Source organism: Malaclemys terrapin, chromosome 3 (assembly GCF_027887155.1).
Source record: "Malaclemys terrapin pileata isolate rMalTer1 chromosome 3, rMalTer1.hap1, whole genome shotgun sequence".
Taxonomy (NCBI): Eukaryota; Metazoa; Chordata; order Testudines; family Emydidae; genus Malaclemys; species Malaclemys terrapin.
The window spans coordinates 29,763,288-29,788,609 of NC_071507.1; the positions used below are offsets into that span (position 1 = coordinate 29,763,288).

Below are 25,322 nucleotides of genomic sequence, written 5' to 3' on the forward strand. Positions count from 1 at the left end.
ATTCTAAGCATTCCAGAAGCCAGGAGCAGGTGCTTTCTACAAGTTTCCAATCAGCCATGCATTAATGTAAATGGACTCTTCACTGGGTACAATATGACAAACTGAGTATCTTCTTTCAGAAGCTATCTGGTGAGTGCTCTTGTGCTTCTTTTGCCTTTAATAGAATCACCCATAATTGTATTTTCTGATAAATGCATGGAATTTTCTCAATACCTTCTTATCTCTCAGTTTTTTCAGTTATTATATTGTGAGATTGAGGGGAGGGAGGGCACAGAAGGAACAAAGCTTAAGGAGCAAACAAATATATATAGAGATATATATATAAAATGAAAGAAGAAAGTTGTGACTAAAATTATGTGTTTATTTGCAGCCAAAGACAGCTTTCAAGCATTTGCCCATCATTTGCAGTGATGGATTCAAAGCAGCTACGGAACAAGGAAACAATGAAAGCAGAGTGGAAAAGGAACAGAGCCCATACCTTGGTCGCCCATCATCAGGTGCGCCAGACCTTGAAGGGAAACAAGAGCACAGTCAGCAATAAACAAGGGTGCATGGGAAGGTGGTATTGCCACAGTGACAAAAATATTTTGTGACAGGCATCTGTTTCCTATGGGATGTCTGTATCACAGAGGGAAATCAAAGAGCATTTTTCAACCACTGGTTGGAATGCTTTGGGGGCAAAGAGTAATAGAACTGCAATTCAAACACTGGGTAATGCTGTATTGTATATTTCTTTTATGTAATAGTTAGAATGAGAAAAAATAATAAGAAAATGATTTCAAGTCCAACCAGTTCTTTAAATATTTCATATGTCTTTGATCAGATTGCTTCTAATTCTTTCACCAGGAGGACTTGCTGTCCTCTAGCTGTTAAATTACATTAAAAACGTGGAGAAGTGTAAACCTGAAAAATGGGCTGGGTCTGATCTTTTTCCCCTCATCAAAAATGAGCATTTTAAATCGTTAAATAAAATAACTTCTTTGTGACACTGAGATGACAATGCAAGGAATGTCTCCTTATTTGTGTGAAACACATGATGGCAGAATAAGTTTATTCCAGAGGAGCCAACTTAAATATTAAATATGCAGGAGAAGATTTAAAAAACAAAATTAAAGTGATAGCATTTTAGGTTAGAGATCTTTAAAATTTGTGAAAATAAGTTGTGCTTCAACTACATATTTGAGATCATACTCAGTCAGACTTGTACAGGTCAAGTTGCATTTCCAGTCAAGCGACTTGCAACTTTAATCATTGTCAGGGTCTGATTTCTGAGCCTCCAAGCCAATAATATTAAATTATTTAGCCAAATAAGGAAAAGCTGCATGCAGCCTCACAAAGGACATTTTGATACAGAAGAAAAGAGCTAATAATATATAGACAGTATATAGCATTCATTTTTTCTGAAATTTAAAGAATTTTGAATTTTACATCTAATTTTTAAAACAGACATTCTTCATAATATTGGCTTTGCTGGGACTCATTTTTAAATGTATTATTCACATAGAGTAGCTCCAATTTTAATAGTGTGCTCTTCTTCTCCAACAACTATAGAAAATATAGTATATTATTTTCCTGTTGCAGTTATAAAGCTTGATTCACACAAAGAAGGTGTGCAATAGAATATGCTGGTTTTTACTGGAAAGCGGACTTCCTAGAGATTTCCTGCTACTTCTAATTCACAAAGAAAATTAGATGCACAAGTGAGTTGTATTACAGGAGTTGGGGGAGTTCAAAGAAGATACTTCTGACTACAATCAATCCATATTACTATTTGAAGAATTCAAGGCATGTCAGCTTAAATCACAAGCAGTGTTCCCATTAAATGAACAATGGTTTCCAAATTGAAAGTCTTCCTGAAATACCAGTTTTAATATGTGAACCTTCTCACAGTGAAATCTGTTAAAGCAAAACTCTGTTTAGTGGATTCAAATACCTGAATTGACCCTCACTTTACAACCACACTCTGTTGTCATTTACACTAGGCTAAACTAAAATCAACAGAGTTATTATGGATTCACATCAGTGTAAATGAAGGCTAAATATGACCCATAAGTGTAGCTTACACTACTGTGACACAGTTGATGTTAGCAATGGTAGTAGGTAAATAAGGCATACATGTTTCTACCTCTATGTTGTGCTCTATCTGCTCCAGTCATACTGCAACTGTGTGAGACTTTCCAAAAAATTCTGATGTAGATAGATCTATGTTGAAGCTTTACTTCACTCAGTGAAGTTTCACTGTTCGAACCCCCGTGGAATGTGGCACTATATAACTCCCATTTCCCCACTACCTCAGATCTAGGTTTGCATCCTTGTCTTTTCTACTGTAGTGCCAAGAGTAATCAGAAATCCCTGACTCTTGATCCTGCAACAACTGCATTCAGCAGGGAGGGAAGAGGAACCAGGATACTGTTGCTATTCTGGAGTGAAGTTGGACTTTCCAGAAGCTACCCGCATCTACCTGGGTCCCTTCAACTGCAGCATGTGAAAAGACCCCTTCCCCTGCTCTTGGGGGGAAAGCAACAGGGAGATTCTTTTACAAGCTTGGCCTTCTATCAGGACAAAATATTAATTCCATGGCAAAACTTTAATTGATCTAAATAGGCCAAGATTTTGTCAAACAAACAAAAAAATCCCACACAAACAGCTTTACTGCTGTCCTTAGATTCAATATCTTTACTAATATGATGCAAAAGAGGTTGTCTCATTGTCAGTCCCAAATAAAATATTCTCATGTAATTTAAATAAATATAAATTACAGAAAGGCCCCTTGAAAGCATCATAGAACTTTCCTGAATTTTAAGAGTCACTTACCGAGCTGTTTAAATTTAAAAAGGAGGTGATGTCAAAATGAACATTCCCTGCTCAAATAGAACCGCCATTAATAAATTGGAAAAATCCAGTCCTATTTATGGCCTCTTTATTCCTCTAAAACTGATTGTATTTTGTTAAATTTGCATTTTACTGTATTTGTCAATATTGCATCAAACAGTAAAATTACTTATACTTACTTGCTAACTGGGGATGATACTTTCCTTACTATATAAAGCTTTTTGAGCTATATGAATGAAAAGGGCTATAGAAGAGCTAAGTATTGTTATTATATTGCTAGTACAATCTGCAGAGAGGCTAATACAATACAGGTAAATTTAATTATGACAACAATCACTGTTAGGTTTTCGAAACTGTAGTCAGTACAAAATAGAGAACATTTTAATGGAGTCCAATAAAACATGGTAATCAAACAGGTCATCACCTATAGGTATACCTTCAAAATAATTACTTGTGCACCACAAGTTTACAAGCAAAATTGTAAAAGCCTTTTCTTTGTGAATTAGGAATAAAATGCCCACCAGGAATGCATTTTAAGTGGTTGCTTCTCTCTTCATTTTAAGCTGGGCACTAGAAAAACACATTTAAAGTATGCAGAATGGGTCAGGGAAAGTGGATATGAAAGAAAGGACATTTTCATAATTTAGTGAGTAAGTCACATGCAGAGCACAAACCACAGAGAATTTAGAGCACAATAAATCTTCAGTGAACATATTTAGCCTTGGTACAACTTCAGTAATATTAATAAAATTTCTTCAGTTGATAGCATGGATAAATTTGTCTCAACTTATTAAAACTAAATATATGTCTGTATATACACCTAATAATTTTGTAAGGTGCTCAGATATCACAGCAATAGGCACACTGGACAAACTTAGATCTATGTCTACATGTGTAGCCCCCATGTACTTCAACCAAAAGTATGTAAACACATCCAAGGCTATGTTGGAGTAAATTTATGGTTGCAACTTTGATCAAATAATCTAAGAAAAATCTGGATTAAGTCTGTTATTCTGACTTTAATCTGAATAGATAAATTGTACTTCTTCATCACCTAGGCATAATCATTCTGATCCACATCTGGAACTCCCATTGACTTCAATGAGTTTCATGCATGGATCAGCTAAAGAATTGAGTCCTTATTTTTGTACTCCCATGCTTTTTTCAATCTGGGTGCCAATACCAATGTTACTTTAATGAATTTTTATTTAACATCCATTTATAATTAAGAATAAAGGAAAGATCCTATTATGGAGCTCAGAGAGAAAGAGAGAGAGAAGCTGTCACAATTTCAGTAGATACTTTCTTCGATTCAAGCTTTGATCCAATATTTTCTTGAACTGTTATGTTTCTTACACTGGCATCATATGTTTACACAAAAATGCCCAAAGCATCCAGACCTGATGAATTTCTGAGCACCTTGCCATATATTTGATGTAGAACATGGACAGATACAGAGGGCCACAGTACCTTGGATTCTGTATGGATCAGATCACTATGATGGCTCTCTGCATACATACACTGCAGGGACATTATGCCACAGATCCACGCAATACCAGTCACTTTGCATACCAAGCATCCTTAAGAAATTACAGATTTTAAAAGTAGTTTGAAAAGTGTATTAAAAGAAAATAAATATCTGTAATGTTGGTTCCTGAATTTAAAAATAGACCAACTCTTTTTAAAATAAATAACCTTGGACATGAACCTTGTATGCAAAGATTAAGCCCAGAGAGAATTTTTTACAGGTAAAAAAGCACCTGAAAATATTGGTTTATAATGCAGATGACAAAAATGACTGCCAACAAACGGAGGTATCAAACAATGTATTAACATACTGTATCTTTAAATACTATGATGACACATATGTACACATTTCTACCAGCTAACAGATTTACTTACCAATATTCTGGCTAGATGGCCATTGTGCTTAGTTTCCATTGCCCTGTGTCTTACTTTCTTTAAGGGGACTTTATTAAATACCAATGTTATTATTAAAAACACACACCTCTTATTTTCCCCATGTGACAAGGCAGAGCTGTTTATGTTGGAATCTTTGACAAATCAAGCTTTTCTAAAGCATTGTACTGAAAAGGATAATACAATAACTGATATTTGTAATATAAAAAAGAAAAGAGCTTTTTATGTTCCTAAGTTATTAAAATATATCTTTAACATGCATTAAATTCTTTATGATGAGGAGGAATTATGTTCCACATTGATCAGACAAACTTTATCTTGTATCATTTTTCATACAGAACAATCAAGATTTCTGTAAACCTGATGGGTGAATTTGGAGAGCAATTCACACTTTAGATCTCAGTCACACACGCATAAATCCTGAGTAACTCCATTATTCAGTGGAGTTATTCTGGCTTTACACAGTATAATAAATCAGGAATTTGGATTTGTTTTATGTTCTATATGGAAAAAAAATCACACTGAACCAATCAACCTGACAATCTGCATAGGGAAAAAATGCAACTTACCGTGTTTAATGATACGCGTACCATAATAACACTAAGCAGAAGGGAAACACACTAAGCACAAGGGAAAAATAAGAGCTTAGGAAAATAAGGTAGAAAGCACCCACCTTCCACATAGTTGTCTTCTGAAAGCACATAATAGGGAAGGAGAGAAAAGGAAAACATTCATTAAGCAGCATGCAGACTGGAACTTGCCATTGCATGTCTTCATCATGCAAGGCATCAACACAACATGCAAGTGCTCCATTGCTACCATCCGAAGGGGAAAACATAAGCATCAGGGAAGCAGTGTTTCTTCTATTCAAGACAATTTACATGATATAAAACAAAATAATTCTATTTCCTCAGTGAAGAAATTGTAAAGAATCTGTTGCAGCTCTTTGTGAAGCAAGTTCTACTTACTTAATCAGAACGTCTTCTCATAGGTCTTTAGTTAGTAAATAATTAAAAACTGCTGTGATGGGAATTCTAACTATATTTTCCTGTGTTTTCCCATTTTGAATTTTTCTTAATGCCTTATAAAGCAGAATATTTTAAACAGATTTAACTAGCTAATTTTGGTTTTACAATATGCTGTGAAACATTTAGAACAGCCAACATGCCTAACCCTGAAATCTTTACTCAGCCAAATCTCTCATTCTAGTCAAGGGGCCAAATCATGTAATCAAATATGGCAAAATTGCCAGTGAAGCTGGTGGAATGAGCAAGGACTGCAAGAAAAGGTCCCATTATTTATTGACATAAGACAAGTCTTAAAATTAATCCCGATTTTTGGCCTGGCAGAATCAGTAAAAGGCACAATGCCCACAAATATATAGTGATTTTTAAAACATCAAATTCCTTTTATATTGTATTTACAGATTCATGCCTAATAGGCCAGATCCTGCAATCTGATGAAGTTAATGGAATCTGTGCCTAATTAAGGCCTGCTACAGCTAGCAACAACTGGACATTTTGTCTCAGGCCTGACAGTGATTGGGGGAGCAGCCAGCACTCAGTAGAGAGCTTCCCCAAAACCTATGTGGGGAGGTGGGGGCTTGGATTGTCTGCCAGCTGGTCAGTCGGAGGGGAGAGTTGGAACTAATGAGCAGGTGCAGCATGCTACCCTGTCTGGGAAGATCTACCTCCACATCCCTCAAGCTCTTCCATTGAGGAGGAAGCTTAGGGGAGTATTTCTTTGCTGCCCAATTTGATTCTGATTGGGAAGAGGATGGGAGAAGGTAAGAAGGTACCAGAGGAGATAGGAGAAGACAAGATGCACAGGGGAAAGGAGGGGGAACAAAGTTGATGAAAGGAAGTAAGAGCTGAGGAGTAACAAAGGGTATGTCCACACTACCCGCCGGGTTAGCCGGTAGCGATCGATCTATCGGGGATCGATATATCGCGGCTCATCTAGACGCGATATATCGATTCCTGAACGCGCTCCTGTCGACTCCGGAACTCCACCAGGGTGAGCGGAGGTAGCGGAATTGATGAGGGAGCCGCGGCCGTCGATCCCATGCCGTGAGGATGGGAGATAAGTTGAAATAAGATACGGCGACTTCAGCTACGCTATTCCCGTAGCTGAAGTTGCGTATCTTACATCGACACCCTGCCCCCAAGTGTAGACCAGCCAAAAGAGACAATGAGGGAGCCTAAGGTGGGAGAAGAGGGGAAAAAAAGGAAAAGTGGGATTATTAGAGCTCTCCCTGTCTTTGACTTGTCCTGAGTTCCACAAGCCCTTGCTGCAGAATAAGGAATGAGTGGGGAATGCAGGATTTGACCCAGTTCCATTATAAATGGTTGTTTTCAGTGAGAGTCTTTTTGATGGAACTAACTTTTAAGTATATGTTAAGAGACGCAACTGGGCCTGATTTTGATCTAGTGCAAATCAGGAACAATTCTACTGAATTAAACAAAATCAGGCCCAGTAGTGTGTTTTAATAATTCAGCTCATGATCTATCTCAGAATGCTTAAACTTTCATAATCATGTTTTCTATAAATTAATATTCCACAAAATATTAAAAATCTCACAAATTATATTATGTACAAATACATTATGTTGTGTTGTTTTATAAACTGCTTTATTCCAGCACATGAGATGCATATACTTAAAACTACATTGTACGGGTTGCCACTATTTAAGAATAACCATTATGAACATCCAATATTTAGGGTTTTAGTCCTGTCTGAATTCATAGTAAAGCTCATTATTTTTAATGAAATTTCTATGCCCATATAAGCAGAGAACATACTTGACAAACTGTTCATTTGAAATTACTGTAAATCATCTTCTCCATACATACATGAACTCAAACTTGTAAAAACTCTGTGCCTGTAACTTCAGTTTGCCATAAAAGTGCAATTGATGCATAATATCCATTACATGCATTTAGGAAAATAAAAGAATGAAAGAAATGAGCATGGATAGGAGGATGCTAGTTGTAAATATACCGTATATAAAAAAAGCAAGATCCACAAATTATATGAGGACCATTGAGAAAACGAAAAACTTCCCATTCCATAAAATAAAGATTTTTCCCTATTCTCTATTGTAAATTGTAATGATCTTTTGTTTGTTAAAATGACTTATTTTATAAGGAATTCTATTTAATAGTCTAATTCCTTTTAGTGCAAATATTGTTTCCTTCCTATTAAGTACAATAAAAAAAGCAAATTAAAGAAAAAATAAATGAGTTACTAAAATAGTATTATACCTTTAGTCTCCTTCTTTGTAATACAAATGTATACAAGATACCAATATTGTGATAGGGTGACCAGATGTCCCGATTTTATAGGGACAGTCCTGATTTTAGGGTCTTTTACTTATACAAGTGCCTATTATTCCCCACCCCCGTCCCGATTTTTCACATTTGCTGTCTGGTCACCCTAATATTGGGATGACTTGATATTCTGAGATTCTTTTTGGCCTGCTCTATTTAGCTCAAGATATATGTAGTTACAACAAATGAACTTGCAGGCCAGCTCTGAATTTATTAAACTCAGATGGAATTCTGAAGCTAATATGCCTGGGAGCAGGCTCCATGTCTCTGAATACAGGACTTTGGTTTATACTAAGGTCCAACTTGTCAACTGGTATACACTGGACTAATCTGTTGAAGGCAATAAAGCTACACTGATTTATGCTAGCCACAAATCTGGCCCTAAACATTTAATTGTGTAAATAACCATTCAAAATAGTAGCCCATTAAACTAGCATATCTTATTTTGATTTTTTAAAATAAAAATTGCATTAAAAGCGTTGAATATTGTCTAGTGAACAAAACAGTATGGAATATATATCACCAAAAGACATATGCAATAGTAAACTATTTAAGAACTTCCTTCCTTGCTTGTTTCCTTGCTTGCTTTCTCACACCACCAATAAATGTATTTGTCAGGGTAATTTCAACACATCAATTTGGGAGTTTAAGTTAAAGATTTTTCATATCAACAGTTTGATGACAACAAAATATGTGTGTATGTGGGTAGGGGGAGTCTTTAAACTGGTAAGATATTTTTCAAGAGTTTTCTATGTTAGATTAGCATTTTTATTGATGCTAGTATTGTTATATTGTAACAAATACTGGTATGGAGACCATTACACTGCTATTTTGTGACATGTATGTAACACTAAATCTTTGTCTAATTTTCCTGATTCCCATCCTAGTTTGGTGTGTGTGTGTGTGTGTGTGTGTGTGTGTGTGTGTGTGTGTGTGTGTGTGTGTGTTTTAGAGTGAGGCATTGCCTACTGTTGTAAGCACAATCTGGGGAGTCAGAAAATCCTAAATTCTAATTTTGTTCCTTAGGCCAAACACAACACAAGTCCAATCACACAAGATGTAAAGTTTCAGAGTAGCAGCCATGTTAGTCTGTATTCGCAAAAAGAACAGGAGTACTTGTGGCACCTTAGAGACTAACAAATTTATTAGAGCATAAGCTTTCGTGGACTACAGCCCACTTCTTCGGATGCATCCAGTAAAGTCAATGAGATTTGAGAACATTTAGTACCATACTAAAAGTGCTCAGCATCTTGCATAAAAGGACCTTTACCTCTCTGCCCACATTTCCCCATCATTAAAATGGAAATAAAAATTGCCTTATTTACAGAGATGCTGCGAGGATTAATTAGTTCATGTCTATAAAGCATAAGTGTTAAATATTATTCTTGGCAATATTACAGATAGTAGGAATCCTAATTTCTACAATTAATATAAATATATAGAATCATTCAAATCTCCACTGGAATTAGAGTTGTGTCATGTTGATATAGTCCTTTAGACACAATGAAAGGAAGTCCAACACCACTAAAGTAATTGGAGATATACCCACTTACCTCAGGTCTGAATTTGAGCCATTAAGATTATTTACTTCACTTAAGCTTTTACATTTACATGAATACAAAGTGGCTTAAATCATGGCATTAAGCCACACTTCTATAATACTGGTAATGCAGATATGCAGCACCACAAACAGAGCTTCAGGTGGCACTGGGCTTCAGATAAGCATAATGGCCTCTACCGGAAACTGCAGACTCCAGGACATACTTTGGTGGTGCAGTATACACTCCATTCCATACCTAGCAACCTCTGGGCCATGGTCTCACCTCATCTCCATCCATTTTGTACAAGCTAGCCTTGAGAGCTGGGCAAGGGGATGTGAAGACTAGCAGGGTGGGCAAGAAGGTCCACACAGACTAGACACTATCTTTATAGCAAACTAGAAATATATTACATTCTTTGTAGATTGAGGAGGGGGAATGGAGGAGAAAGGGAAAGACCCAGTAAAAACTCCAGCAAGGTGGATCCAAAGCTATTCTCCTCAAGGACTTTCCATTTGTACAATGAGATATATTCCCCTGGAAAACAAAATCATGCTATATGACCCAGGACCAACTGTCATCCTTATCAATATCTATAAAGACAATGGGTATAAATTCCACCTGATGTTGGCAATTTCTCCTCTCACATCCTTGCTTCAATTTGTCATTTAAATTGAAGTATCTTCTGTCTGGTGAACTTTCTTACTTCCATGGCACAATTATAATGTCTATTGCACAGAACCATATACATAATTGGTGCCATATCTATATATATTTTCAGGCCTGATTTTCCTCACATTTACACTGGTGTAAACCAGAAGTAATGGTACTGAAGTCAATGGAGTTACACCAGTGTAAAACTGGTGGGAAGGAGGGGAATCAGGCCCATTACTGTCAAATTTTATGTCCCCCTCAGCCACAGTGATTCATCTCCCTTCCCCAGTCTGTCACATTCACCCAAATTCACACTCATCTTGAGGGGACTCTGTGTCTCAAAGAGCAGCTCTGCTAGGCTGCAATGGAAACGTGAACCCTGAGGAGTCTCTCCCACTAGTTACTGGGCTGGGGGTGACTTTGCACATTCCCTATTGCCTGGTTGTACAGCACTGCCTCCTAGGCTTAACTGAAGCAATTGAATCCAATTTTCTCTACCACCACAGGATGGCTGCAGAGGCAGGAGGAGCTGAAAAGACCTGTGGTCTCAACAACAAAGAAAGAGAGCAGATAAGCTTTGCAGAGAACAAGCCCACTAGCCTTGTTGTCTGGTAGCCCAGTCTGAGCCAGATCACTAACCCTTCATTGCTCTGCCACTCTCTTGAGTTCAAGGACTCTCTTTGGGCTTAGTCTCCACATGTAGGGCCCAATGGCAAGAGAAATTCCTTGTGCCCTCTTTTTTCTTTGTGCACCTATTTGGGGTGGGCACTATCTGGGCCTGTACATGCCTCACATTGTTATTTCATGGCACAAAAGCCCCAGAAATCCTGCTGTGAACAATCTTACTTTTAATTTAAGATCTTGGGCCACATTCTGCTCTCAACTATGTTGGTATAAACCCAGAAACAGTCCATTGACTTCACACACTTAGCCAGATCCTCAGTTGATGTACATTGGCATAGCTCAACTGAAGTCAATGAAACTATGCCAGTTTGCACCCTCTGATTATCTGGGCTACTATCTTCTTTGGGGTTATATCAGGTTACACCAGTTTAGCTATGAGCAGAATCTGGCCCATTGTGTATATAATTTACAAGCAGAGCCAGGCCATCTCTAATTATTTTACCCCTTTATTCTCTGTTTCACTGATAACAAATGGGAATTATTTATTAAATGATTTGTTTATGATTTAAAAATAATTTAAAGATCTGTTGATGCTTCATGGAAACATTGAGAAAGCACTTATCTTCCTTAGAAATCAATTCATTTCTTGGTATTATGGCTATGTCAGATATTTCATTTTTTTCTTCTAAGATATTAACACTTCAGCCCATGCACAGTGCACAGGATTTTCCCGTTGTGCAGCTCCTTGGGTAATTTGTTCCCCCCTCAGAATTGTAATGCTGATTCTGACATCACAATGGGCAGTAGTGAAGAGGAATTTGAAACCACAGAAAAGATTTATAATGTTATGTAAGAGATTCAGCAGCAGGAATGGAGGAGGGGCTCTTATAAGATAAACCTTACCTTGTTTAAGCTGGGGCCACAATAACACCACCCTACACCGAAAACCCACCGACAGCTACGCCTACCTTCATGCCTCCAGCTTCCACCCTGGACACACCACACGATCCATCGTCTACAGCCAAGTGCTGAGGTACAACCGCATCTGCTCCAACCCCTCAGACAGAGACCAACACTTACAAGATCTTCACCAAGCATTCTCAAAACTACGATACCCACACAGGGAAATAAGGAAACAAATCAACAGAGCCAGACGTGTACCCAGAAGCCTCCTACTACAAGACAAGCCCAAAAAAGAAACCAACACAACTCCACTGGCCATCACCTACAGTCCTCAGCTTAAACCTCTCCAACGCATCATCAGTGATCTACAACCCATCCTGGACAATGATCCCTCACTTTCACAGACCTTGGGAGGCAGGCCAGTCCTCGCCCACAGACAACCCGACAACCTTAAGCATATTCTCACCAGCAACCATGCACCGCATCATAACAACTCTAACTCAGGAACCAATCCATGCAACAAACCTCGATGCCAACTCTGCCCACATATCTACTCCAGCAACACCATCACAGGACCTAACCAGATCAGCTACAACATCACTGGCTCATTCACCTGCACATCCACCAATGTTATATATGCCATCGTGTGCCAGCAATGCCCTTCTGTTATGTACATTGGCCAAACTGGACAGTCACTACGCAAGAGGATAAATGGACACAAATCAGATATCAGGAATGGCAATATACAAAAACCTGTAGGAGAACACTTCAACCTCCCTGGCCACACAATAGCAGATGTAAAGGTAGCAGCCATCTTACAGCAAAAAAACTTCAGGACCAGACTCCAAAGAGAAACTGCTGAGCTCCAGTTCATTTGCAAATATGACACCATCAGATCAGGATTAAACAAAGACTGTGAATGGCTATCCAACTACAGAAGCAGTTTCTCCTCCCTTGGTGTTCACACCTCAACTGCTAGCAGAGCACCTCACCCTCCCTGATTGAACTAACCTCGTTATCTCCATACTGATTTATACCTGCCTCTGGAAATTTCCATTACTTGCATCTGATGAAGTGGGCATTCACCCACGAAAGCTTATGCTCCAATACTTCTGTTAGTCTTAAAGGTGCCACAGGACCCTCTGTTGCTTCTTACTTTGTTGTGCACCTTGCAATAAAAATGAGAGAGGGAAATAGAAAATGTGATATAAAGAAAGTGTTATTTCTAACTGGAAGATTTTGTCAAAGAATGATGTATTCATGTTTCCTCTATAGCTATATGCAGATATAACTGTACTATAGGACCATCCCTTTTCCTACCAACATTTCTTTCTATGGAACTGTATTAAAAACTGTGGACCAGCCCCTAAGCTGGTATGAATTAGAATAGCTCAGGGGTTCTCAAACTTCATTGCACCACTACCCGCTTCTGACAACAAAGTCACTACATGACCCTGGGGGAAGAGAGGACCACAGCCCGAGCCCCATTGCCCCAGGTGGGGATGAAGCTCGGGCTTCAGCTTCAGCAAGGCCCTGACGACCCCATTAAAAAGGGGTCATGACCCACTTTGGGGTCCTGAATGACAATTTCAGGACCACTGGCACAGCTCCATTGATACCCATTTACAGCAGTTGAGAATCTGGCTTTCTAAATTTGATACTAAAACTATTCTAACAGTGACTTGTAAGAAAATAATTGGAAAGATATTTAAAAAATCTTAATACCAAATTAATGTAAAGCAATAAACTGATGGACACTTGCCATTAGTACAGGTCTCTTCATGTGCTGTTTATCTGAATAATTTCCATTTGAAAATTTTGGATTTTGAAATGAATTTTAAGTTTAAAGTTGCAATACAAAATATATGATAATGATAAATAATACAGCCATCCATATATAGGGTCTGATTCTGTGCCCAGCTACCTCCTCTCACAGGGGGAGGTGAACAGGGAGGCAAACATTTCCTCAATTGTTTCCTCAGGTAGGTAGTGTTTGGCCCCTATAGAACGGGATTCACAAATTCAGCAGATTTCCCACAGGCACAGTGGGAGGCTGGAAGGGCCTGATCCAGTGGGCTTTGACTTCAGTGGGCTTTGGATCTAACAGGACTGCCATTGCTAGCACCATCAAGGGGACTTCCCAGTGCAAAGGGTGGAAAGATAATATGGCTAGGGCTATATTAACATTCTCTAGGGAACTCTAGGGAGTCCGAGCGGCTTTTTTTTCTTTTTTCCCCTCCTTCGGCAATTCAGCCGGGAGTCCAAGCGGCTTTTTTTTTTTTTTTTTTTGCTTTGACAGTTCGATGGGGTGCGGGGTCAAAAAAGTTTGTAGACCACTGTTCTAAAAGATAGGCTGTAGTTCAACTACAAGATATCAGGTTACACACAGAAATCACTGAGAGAAGTTCTATGGCCTGTACCAGGCAGGAGGTCAGACTAGATGGTCACAATGGTCCCTTCTGGTCACACTGGTGTAACTGACAGCAAAACCAGAGCTTAAGCTTTAGTGACTATTTTGCCCTCCCTCTCAAACACCAATATTGTTCAAATATATTGCTCTCTCTCAAAGCCCATTTTTGAATCCTTTACTCGAGTAAAGCACACACTGAGAAAGACATATTTCCTCTTAAGAGGTTAAATATAATGGCTGAAAAAGAGATTTATTTAAATAAACTGTTACTCTAATTCCCAATGAGGAAAATGCTCCACCTCCAATTGTGGTAATCTTATTCCTATGTACTGTAACATTTCTAATTTCCTTCCCAGCTGCCTGCGGAGGAGATAAGCAGAATCAAAATCAAACAAGATATAATTAAGTCAATACTCCTTTTAAGGCAATATATTTTTATGCTAAACTGTTCAGTTCCCACATAGGCCTGGTCTACACTAGGCGTTTATGTCGAAGTTAGCGCCGTTACATCGAATTAACCCTGCACCCGTCCACACCGCGAAGGTATTTAGTTCGACATAGAGGTCTCTTTAATTCGACTTCTGTACTCCTCCCCGACGAGGGGAGTAGCGCTAAATTCGACATGGCCATGTCGAATTAGGCTAGGTGTGGATGGAAATCGACGCTAATAGCTCCGGGAGCTATCCCACAGTGCACCACTCTGTTGACGCTCTGGACAGCAGTACGAGCTCGGATGCTCTGAACTGCCACACAGGAAAAGCCCCGGGAAAATTTGAATTTGAATTCCTTTTCCTGTCTGGCCAGTTTGAATCTCATTTCCTGTCTGGACATCGTGGCGAGCTCAGCAGCACTGGCAACGATGCAGAGCTCTCCAGCAGTGATGGCCGTGCAATCTCAGAATAGAAAGAGGGCCCCAGCATGGACTGATCGGGAAGTCTTGGATCTCATCGCTGTGTGGGGCGATGAGTCCGTGCTTTCCGAGCTGCGATCCAAAAGACGGAATGCAAAGATCTACGAGAAGATCTCTAAAGACATGGCAGAGAGAGGATACAGCCGGGATGTAACGCAGTGCCGCGTGAAAATCAAGGAGCTGAGACAAGGCTACCAGAAGACCAAAGAGGCAAACGGACGCTCCGGATCCCATCCCCAGACATCCCGTTTCTACGAGGCACTGCATTCCATCCTCGGTGCGGCCGCCACCACTACCCCACCAGTGACCGTGGACTCTGAGGATGGGATAGTGTCCACGGCTGGATCCTCGGACATGTTAGCGGACGGGGAAGATGAGGAAGGAGATGAGGAGGACGAGGCAGTCGACAGCGCTCACAATGCTGATTTCCCCGACAGCCAGGATCTCTTCATCACCCTTACAGAGATCCCCTACCAACCCTCCCCAGCCGTTACCCCGGACACAGAATCTGGGGAAGGATCAGCCAGTAAGTGTTGTAAAAATCTAAACATTTATTTGTAACAGAACAGGAATATTAACAATTTAAAAAATGGGTTTCTCATGATTAGTTTGATTAGCTTAACGGTTCAGTCATGGGCAGTGCAACTATTGAAAAAAAATCTAGCAATGTCCGGTTTTGCATGATTGTCCTGCCCAAGCCGCTCTACTGGTTAGTCACTGCTACAGCAGCTACAGTAAAATGCGGTCTATATGTCCGGGGATGGAGCAGAAATCCTCCTGTGACATCTCGAGGAAGCTCTCCTGGAGGTAATTGGAAATCCGCTGCATTAGGTTCTTGGGGAGAGCGGCCTTATTGGGTCCTCCGTAGTAGGACACGTTGCCACGCCACGAGACTATCAAGTACTCTGGAATCATTGCTCTGCACAGCATGGCGGCATACGGCCCTGGTCTTTGCAGGCTTTCCCGGAGCATTCTCTCTTTCTCGCTGTCAGAGATCCTCATGAGGGTGATGTCGCTCATGATGACCTGCTTTGAATGAGGTAGGGGAATGTTAGTGTTGGGACTGCTTTGCCGTTCCTTTACAGAACTGTAACCGCTGGTTTGCAGCCACGCGGTGGAGGCGGGAGAGGGGCAGCCAAAAGGGATCGTTCCCGGGGACAGCCGCGAGGGTGTGGGACAGGAGCAGACTTCCTGCTTGCCGAATTGCTGGCAGCAGGGACCGACATTGATTTCAATGTGAAATGAGGCCATTGCTAATATTAAAGTTTTAAGCTGCCACAAGTCTACGGCTTACCATGTCTGCCTGCAACAGAAATTCCGTTCTCCTGAGAGGCTTCTCAAATGTGCTGTAGAAGACCCCAGGCACTGAATGCGAAGGCCGAGAATTCGACCTTGTGCTGAGTGCGCATGTGATAGGTGCTGTGCATGGTCTTGTTAACAGAGAAAGACTATGTTCTTTGTTCACAACTACATTTATCTTTCTGAGGAATTCACTCCCTTTTTCCCATTCCCACAGCCCCATCTGCGACTGTCTCACAACCTAGCCTGTCATCACACTCCCAGAGGCTAGCGCGGATTAGGCATAAGAAGAAGAGGACACGGGAGGACATGTTCTCGGAGCTTATAGCCTGCTCCAGAGCCCAGGCAGCACAGCAGACCCAGTGGCGGGAGAACTTGACCCGAATGCACCAAGCCAACATGGATCGGGAGGAGAGGTGGCGTCAGGAAGACCAGCAGGCGACTCAAACCCTGCTTGGACTAATGAGGGAGCAAACGGACACGCTCCGGCGCCTTGTGGATGTTCTGCAGGAACGGAGGCAGGAGGACAGAGCCCCGCTGCAGTCCATCTCTAACCGCCCTCCCCCGCCACCAAGTCCCATACTCCCCTCACCCAAAGTGCACAGAAGGAGAGGCGGCAGAGTCCCTGCTAACTCTCACTCCACCCCTGCAGAGAGCTTGAGCAGCAGAAGGCTCTCATTCCCCAAAATTTGACAAGTTCTTTCCTTCCCGCCTGACACAAGCCCCCGTCCAAGTTTCACTTTCCCAGTTCCATGTTTGGTTGATAATAAAAAATACGTTTCTGTTAACTACTGTTTCCATCATGTTCTTTTGGAGGAGGGGGGGATAGGGGGTTGGTAATTCGACAGGACAGTCACCTTTGGCAGGGTATATAGTCGGGGGCAGGCACAGCAGCAGGGCACATACATAGTGCAGTGATGCAGTGACTAGTTACCCTGGTTAGTCTGGGAGGTTGTTTTCATGTTATGTGGTGGGGGGTGGGTTGCTCTGTGACTTTGTGGCAGGGGAGGGCAGTTACAGATCTTAAGCGGCGGTCCTTAGGCAGGATCACAGAGCCACACAGCAGGGGATCTGTAACCGTCCTCCCCCTGCCACAAAGTCACATAGACCCCCCCATACACACAGTCCCTATCAGGAGGGGTGACAGGCTCCGTTGAAACAACCATCCCACCGCAGCGGAGCCTGTCAATCCTTGAGTTTAGAAGCTGCATTCGCGCCACTACAGTACACCCGCTCCGCACCACAGTCTGCGTCCCAGTTTTAAAAAATTCCCGCGAATACAGTATTAAAGAAAACGGTGTGCTTTAACAAAGTAGAACTATTTTTATTTTGAAACGTGTGTTGGAAGTGGGGTGAAGGGGGTATGTAACTGGATAGGATAGTCAACATTAACTGGGTAAAGAAACGGGGGCAGGTTTAGCTTCTCAATACACAAACTTTAAAGTCACAGGTTACCCTGCTCACTCAGGAACTTTGCTTTCAAAGCCTTCCGGATGCACAGCGCTTCCCGCTGGTCTCTTCTAATCGCCCGGCTGTCTGGCTGTGAGTAATCAGCAGCCAGGCTATTTTCCTCAACCTCCCACCCCGCCATAAAGGTCTCCCCCTTGCTCTCACAGAGATTGTGGAGCACACAGCAAGCTGCAATAACAATGGGGATATTGGTTTCGCTGAGATCACAGCGAGTCAGTAAGCTTCTCCATCTCCCCTTGAGACGGCCAAAAGCACACTCCACCACCATTCTGCACTTGCTCAGCCGGTAGTTGAAGAGTTCTTTTTCAGTGTCCAGGGCGCCAGTATAGGGCTTCATGAGCCAGGGCATTAGCGGGTAGGCTGGGTCCCCGAGGATGACTATAGGCATCTCCACATCCCCAAGAGTTATTTTGTGGTCCGGGAAGTAAATACCTTGCTGCAGCCGTCTAAACAGACCAGAGTTCCTGAAAACACGAGCGTCATGAACCTTGCCCGGCCATCCCACGTAGATGTTGGTAAAACGTCCCCTGTGGTCCACCAGTGCTTGCAGCACCATGGAAAAGTAGCCCTTTCTGTTAATGTACTGGCTGGCCTGGTGTTCCGGTGCCAGGATAGGGATGTGAGTTCCATCTATGGCCCCACCGCAGTTTGGGAATCCCATCGCTGCGAAGCCATCTATGATCACCTCCACGTTTCCCAGGGTGACTACCTTTGGCAGCAGTACATCAACGATTGCCTTGGCTACTTGCATCACAACAACCCCCACGGTAGATTTGCCCACCCCAAACTGGTTCGCGACTGACCGGTAGCTGTCTGGCGTTGCAAGCTTCCACAGGGCTATGGCCACTCGCTTCTGGACAGTCAGGGCTGCTCGCATCCGGGTGTCATTGCGCTTCAGGGCAGGGGACAGCAACTCACAAAGTTCCAGGAAAGTTCCCTTCCGCATGCGAAAGTTTCGCAGCCACTGGGATTCATCCCAGACCTGCAGCACTATGCGGTCCCACCACTCAGTGCTTGTTTCCCGTGCCCAGAATCTCCTTTCCACGGCATCAACATGACCCATTGCCACCGTGATGTTCTCGGCGCTGGGTCCCCTGCTTTCTGAGAGGTCTGTGCTACTCTCAGACTTCAGGCCATTACCGCATTGACGTAGCCTCCTCGCCTGACTTTTCTGCATCTGCCTCAGGGAAAGGTGTATGATAAGTTGCGAGGCGTTGAGAGCGGCCACAACTGCAGTGATGGTTGCAGCAGGCTCCATGCTCGCAGTGCTGTGGCGTCCGCGCTGTCACTGACTAGAAAAGTGCGCGAACTGATTTCCCGCCGGCGCTTTCAGGGAGGGAGGGCGGGAGTGATGGACGGATGACGACAGTTACCCAAAAGCACCCTGGACACATTTTTTTTACCCAGAAGGCATTTGCGGCTCCACCCAGAATTCCAATGGGCAGCGGGGACTCCGGGAACTGTGGGATAGCTGACCACAGTGCACCACTTCCAATGTCGACGCTTTCCCCGTTAGTGTGGACTCACAAAGTCGAATTACTGTCCTTAGTGTGGACACACACGTTCGACTTTGCAATATCGATTCCAAAAATTCGATTTAAGTAAAATCGAACTACTCTCGTAGTGTAGACAAGGCCATAGTTGTAACATTATTCTATCACCTACAAGTGTATTAAAAGTGAAGTTTTCCAAGTTTGTTTTAGTTGAGGTTATTAGTTCAATTGTAATAGACTAAGGTATTGTATTGGAATTTATTTTTAAATGCAGTACAACAAGATAGGTTGAGGCTTTATCACAATCACAGCAGTAGTTAAGTGGCCTTGCCTTCTCCCAAACCTACAGAACATCAGGCTTTTGGTCTGAAGTTCAGGGCCTGGGGAGGTTCTCTGGAACCTCAGGACTGCTTGCAAAATCTTATGGCTTTTGGCATCCTTATAGCGATTAGTACCACAAGTGCCATGACTGCAGCAGCCACAACCATGGAAGAGGTTAGAGGAGCAATAAGGATGGATGCTGCCAGCATGAGTTCAAAGAAGAGACTCGTGAATCTTAAGACCTGCTGTCATCAGAATTCATTTAAAAGGGAGAAATAATTTTCCTGATGGATAACCATCAAAAATAAAATGAAATTAGATGTCAGCTTCTATTTTTTTAAGAGTTTCATTTGTGTTTTTTTTAGCAAGAGAAACCAGAGGGTGAAATCATGGTCTCATTTAGGTCAATGGGAATTTTGCCATTGACTTCAGTGGGGTCAGGATGCCACTCCAGGTGTGTGTGTGGGGACACAGGGCTCCAGAGTTGCAGCCCATAATAAAATCTCAAGTTTGTCAATTTCTCATTGAAGGCACATCTGGGTTCTTCTCACCCACAACTGAGGACGGTTCACCAAACAAACAAGGAAACAAAACTTACTAAGTTCTTTCTTCCATTTCCAGGATTTAAATTTTTTGAGAACTTTGTTTTTAAGGACCCCTTTATTCTTCCCTCACCAACCAATCACTCTTTACAAATTCCTCTCTTTTACATTGGGCAGCTGGGCCCTGTAGCTTAGATAATCTCCAGCTGCATCGGTTCTCTTTGTTCAAAGGAACAAATGGAAAGTTAAGCACTCAACTCCCATTGAAAGTCACTGGGAGTTGGGCACCTGATACCTGTGCCTTTGAACAGCTCCTACTTAATCCCCACAGGTCTTGTTTCCTACCATACATATAAAACTGGGTTATGTGGTCTGGCCCTGTTTGGACAACTGTACACAGCTGTCTAAGAACCAGAGGGGTAGTATATTCAGTCACATATATTTCCCTTCTCTCTGTAGCATTATTATTGCATTGGGTTTCCTCCAGCTGTTACTTAGCTCTTTTGGTTGCTTGGCACAAATAAGATTTTCTCAGCTTTCATTAGTATAGTCTTATGAACAAAGCTAATTGTTGTGGCATGGATAAGAGAGCTCTATGGCAGGCTGGAGTAAACTGAGTTCTGTAGCAATAATGTATGGTGATGTGGATATTTCCATTTCAAGAGTGTCTATTTTTAAAGTAATTCATGAAATAAAAGTGAATGAATCAAACCAGAGTAATTATTTCAGAGGAACTATTCTTGATCACACTGGTGTAATGACAGCAGATTCTGGCCCAATACACCTGATTCTCCACTGCTTTGCACTTTGTGCAGTCTTTTACAACTTTACAAAGTGACTGTAAAGCAAGCCAGCCCACCATTTGGAGGACCCATTTTATACCTTGGTGTTCCAAGAAGGAGGAGTGCTAGGCAGAGACGGGCTCCACCTAACGAAGAGAGGGAAGAGCATCTTCGCCAGCAGGCTGGCTAATCTAGTGAGGAGGGCTTTAAACTAGGTTCACCGGGGGAAGGAGACCAAAGCCCTGAGGTAAGTGGGGAAATGGGAACCTGGGAGGAAGCACAAGCAGGAGAGCGCAAGAGGGGAGGACTCCTGTCTCATGCTGAGAAAGAGGGACGATCGATGAGTTATCTTAAGTGCGTATACACAAATGCAAGAAGCCTGGGAAAGAAGCAGGGAGAACTGGAAATCCTGGCACAGTCAGGGAACTATGATGCGATTGGAATAACAGAGACTTGGTGGGATAACTCACATGACTGGAGTACTGTCATGGATGGATATAAACTGTTCAGGAAGGACAGGCAGGGCAGAAAAGGTGGGGGAGTTGCGTTGTATGTAAGAGAGGAGTATGACTGCTCAGAGCTCCGGTATGAAACTGCAGAAAAACCTGAGAGTCTCTGGATAAAGTTGAGAAGTGTGAGCAACAAGGGTGATGTCGTGGTTGGAGTCTGCTATAGACCACCAGACCAGGGGGATGAGGTGGATGAGGCTTTCTTCTGGCAACTAGCAGAAGTTGCTAGATCGCAGGCCCTGGTTCTGATGGGAGACTTTAATCACCCTGATATCTGCTGGGAGAGCAATACAGCGGTGCACAGACGATCCAGGAAGTTTTTGGAAAGTGTAGGGGACAATTTCCTGGTGCAAGTGCTGGAGGAACCAACTAGGGGCAGAGCTTTTCTTGACCTGCTGCTCACAAACAGGGAAGAATTAGTAGGGGAAGCAAAAGTGGATGGGAACCTGGGAGGCAGTGACCATGAGATGGTCGAGTTCAGGATCCTGACACAAGGAAGAAAGGAGAGCAGCAGAATACAGACCCTGGACTTCAGAAAAGCAGACTTTGACTCCCTCAGGGAACAGATGGGCAGGATCCCCTGGGAGAATAACATGAAGGGCAAAGGGGTCCAGGAGAGTTGGCTGTATTTTAAAGAATCCTTATTGTGGTTGCAGGAACAAACCATCCCGATGTGTAGAAAGAATAGTAAATATGGCAGGCGACCAGCTTGGCTAAACAGTGAAATCGTTGCTGATGTTAAATGCAAAAAAGAAGCTTACAAGAAGTGGAAGATTGGACAAATGACCAGGGAGGAGTGTAAAAATATTGCTCAGGCATGCAGGAGTGAAATCAGGAAGGCCAAATCACACTTGGAGTTGCAGTTAGCAAGAGATGTTAAGAGTAACAAGAAGGGTTTCTTCAGATATGTTAGCAACAAGAAGAAAATCAAAGAAAGTGTGGGCACCTTACTGAATGAGGGAGGCAACCTACTGACCGAGGATGTGGAAAAAGCTAATGTACTAAATGATTTTTTTTTGCCTCTGTCTTCATGAACAAGGTCAGCTCCCAGATTGCAGCACTGGGCAGCACAATATGGGGAGAAGGTGACCAGCCCTCTGTGGAGAAAGAAGTGGTTCAGGACTATTTAGAAAAACTGAACGTGCACAAGTCCATGGGGCCGGATGCGCTGCATCCGAGGGTGTTAAAGGAGTTGGCGGGTGAGATTGCAGAGCCATTAGCCATTATTTTTGAAAACTCATGGCAATCGGGGGAGGTCCCAGATGACTGGAAAAAGGCTAATGTAGTGCCCATCTTTAAAAAAGGGAAGGAGGAGGATCCGGGGAACTACAGGCCAGTCAGCCTCACCTCAGTCCCTGGAAAAATCATGGAGCAGGTCCTCAAGGAATCAATTATGAAACATTTAGAGGAGAGGAAAGTGATCAGGAACAGTCAGCATGGATTCACGAACGGGAAGTCGTGCCTGACTAACCTAATTGCCTTCTATGATGAGAAAACTGGCTCTGTGGATGAGGGAAAAACAGTGGATTTGTTATTCCTTAACTTTAGCAAAGCTTTTGATACAGTCTCCCACAGTATTCTTGCTGCCAAGTTAAAGAAGTATGGGCTGGATGAATGGACTGTAAGGTGGATAGAAAGCTGGCTAGATCGTCAGGCTCAACGGGTAGTGATCAATGGCTCCATGTCTAGTTGGCAGCTGGTTTCAAGCGGAGTGCCCCAAGGGTCGGTCCTGGGGCCAGTTTTGTTTAATATCTTTATTAATGATCTGGAGGATGGTGTGGATTGCACTCTCAGCAAGTTTGCAGATGACACTAAACTAGGAGGCGTGGTAGATACATTAGAGGGTAGGGATCGGATACAGAGGGTACTAGACAAATTAGAGGATTGGGCCAAAAAAAACCTGATGAGGTTCAACAAGGACAAGTGCAGAGTCCTGCACTTAGGACGGAAGAATCTCATGCACTGCTACAGACTAGGGACCGAATGGCTAGGTAGCAGTTCTGCAGAAAAGGACCTAGGGGTCACAGTGGACGAGAAGCTGGATATGAGTCAACAGTGTGCTCTTGTTGCCAAGAAGGCTAATGGCATTTTGGGCTGTATAAGTAGGGGCATTGCCAGCAGATCGAGGAACGTGATCGTTCCCCTTTATTCGACATTGGTGAGGCCTCATCTGGAGTACTGTGTCCAGTTTTGGGCCCCACACTACAAGAAGGATGTGGAAAAATTGGAAAGAGTCCAACGGAGGACAACAAAAATGATTAGGGGTCTGGAGCACATGACTTATGAGGAGAGGCTGAGGGAACTGGGATTGTTTAGTCTCCAGAAGAGAAGAATGAGGGGGGATTTGATAGCAGCCTTCAACTACCTGAAGGGGGGATCCAAAGAGGATGGAGCTCGGCTGTTCTCAGGGGTGGCAGATGACAGAACAAGGAGCAATGGTCTCAAGTTGCAGTGTGGGAGGTCCAGGTTGGATATTAGGAAAAACTATTTCACTAGGAGGGTGGTGAAACACTGGAATGCGTTACCTAGGGAGGTGGTGGAGTCTCCTTCCTTGGAGGTTTTTAAGGCCCGGCTTGACAAAACCCTGGCTGGGATGATTTAGTTGGGAATTGGTCCTGCTTTAAACAGGGGGTTGGACTAGATGACCTCTTGAGGTCCCTTCCAACCCTGATATTCTATGATTCTGTGATTCTACCCAATTAACCATCCCATGACTAGAGGCCACAGGAGAACCTACCTATCAGCAGTGGTGCCAGCAGAGGCCATAAAGTGACCAATCTGTCACCAACATGAACAGTTTAGGAATAGCTGATGCTTAGCAGAAACCCCATGAGGTGCTGCAGAGGGAGAACCATGTTCAGCTATGAGGTTAGGGTGGAAAGATTGATGAACTGGCATGATTGAGTGATATGACTGATGCATTTGGAGAGGAGATGGAACTGAAGGATTTGGGGAAGGAGAGAGATGTCACATGTATTGTACCCAGGGATGGTAAATGTTTTGAGTGAGCCTCTTGTTAAAACCTTCTCCCCAATCTAGTATTATATAGCAAGTGGGCAGACTCCTGCACTTCCTCAGCATTGCAATGCCTAAGTCCCCTTGTGAATCAAGCACTTTGTCTGAGGGTGTTTGGGAAAGGCACCTTTTCACAGGCCAACACTGTATGTTGAAACCCCTTTGAAACCTCCTGGACAACCACGTGGAAGTTATTTCTAGCATCTAGCTCTTGGTCCATGACTGCTCCCATCTCAGGTACTGTACAAGTAGAAGAGCTAATGGAAGCACAAATTTAAGGGAGCTGTATTTCCTGGAGGTGAGGGGATGTCTGTGAAGAGATAGCCCAGCTATAAGGGCCAGTGCTTTCTTTCTTGAGAGATCACAGGATCACAGCTGTCCTCAGATTTTGAAAGCCCCTCTACCACATCTCCTCCAGGATCCTCTGTTCCCTTCCCAAGGATTTGACTTCTGAAACATATGTTTTGGACCTAAGCCACTACTCTATCAATGTTCTACTGCAGAAGCTATATTACCTTAACATTAGACCATGGTAAAACTTGTCTTTTGTAATGTTACCTTAAGACAGTATTTCATCTGGCGCAGTAGCTCAACATGCTAGCATACTGCCAGAGTGCCAGCAATGAAGCGTCTCTGATCCCATGTGATTTCCAGACGCCATAGAACCACTTGGAGCTGGCAAACTGGTCTGAATTTACAGATTATCAGATTTCGGCTATATTAAGTAGAAGTGGTTTAGGATTCCACTGCAAGGAACAATTGTGCTAAAAT

General features: G+C 42.6%; 1 protein-coding gene across 11 annotated transcripts in view; it reads right to left on the bottom strand.

Moving 5' to 3' along the window:
• NRXN1 (neurexin 1) overlaps positions 1-25,322 on the bottom strand; it is a 1,243,173-nt gene that overhangs the window by 1,122,028 nt on the left and 95,823 nt on the right. For 5 of the 11 annotated variants that reach the window (XM_054022351.1, XM_054022349.1, XM_054022347.1 and 2 more), the window contains exons 2-3: positions 5,426-5,443; positions 479-508 (exon numbers count right to left, since the gene is read on the bottom strand). The exons of 5 other annotated variants lie outside the window; for them this stretch is intronic. In XM_054022351.1, the coding sequence (XP_053878326.1) occupies positions 479-508; positions 5,426-5,443 (48 nt within the window). The remainder of the gene's footprint in view (positions 1-478; positions 509-5,425; positions 5,444-25,322) is intronic. One more of the 11 variants, XM_054022353.1, reaches the window with a different exon arrangement.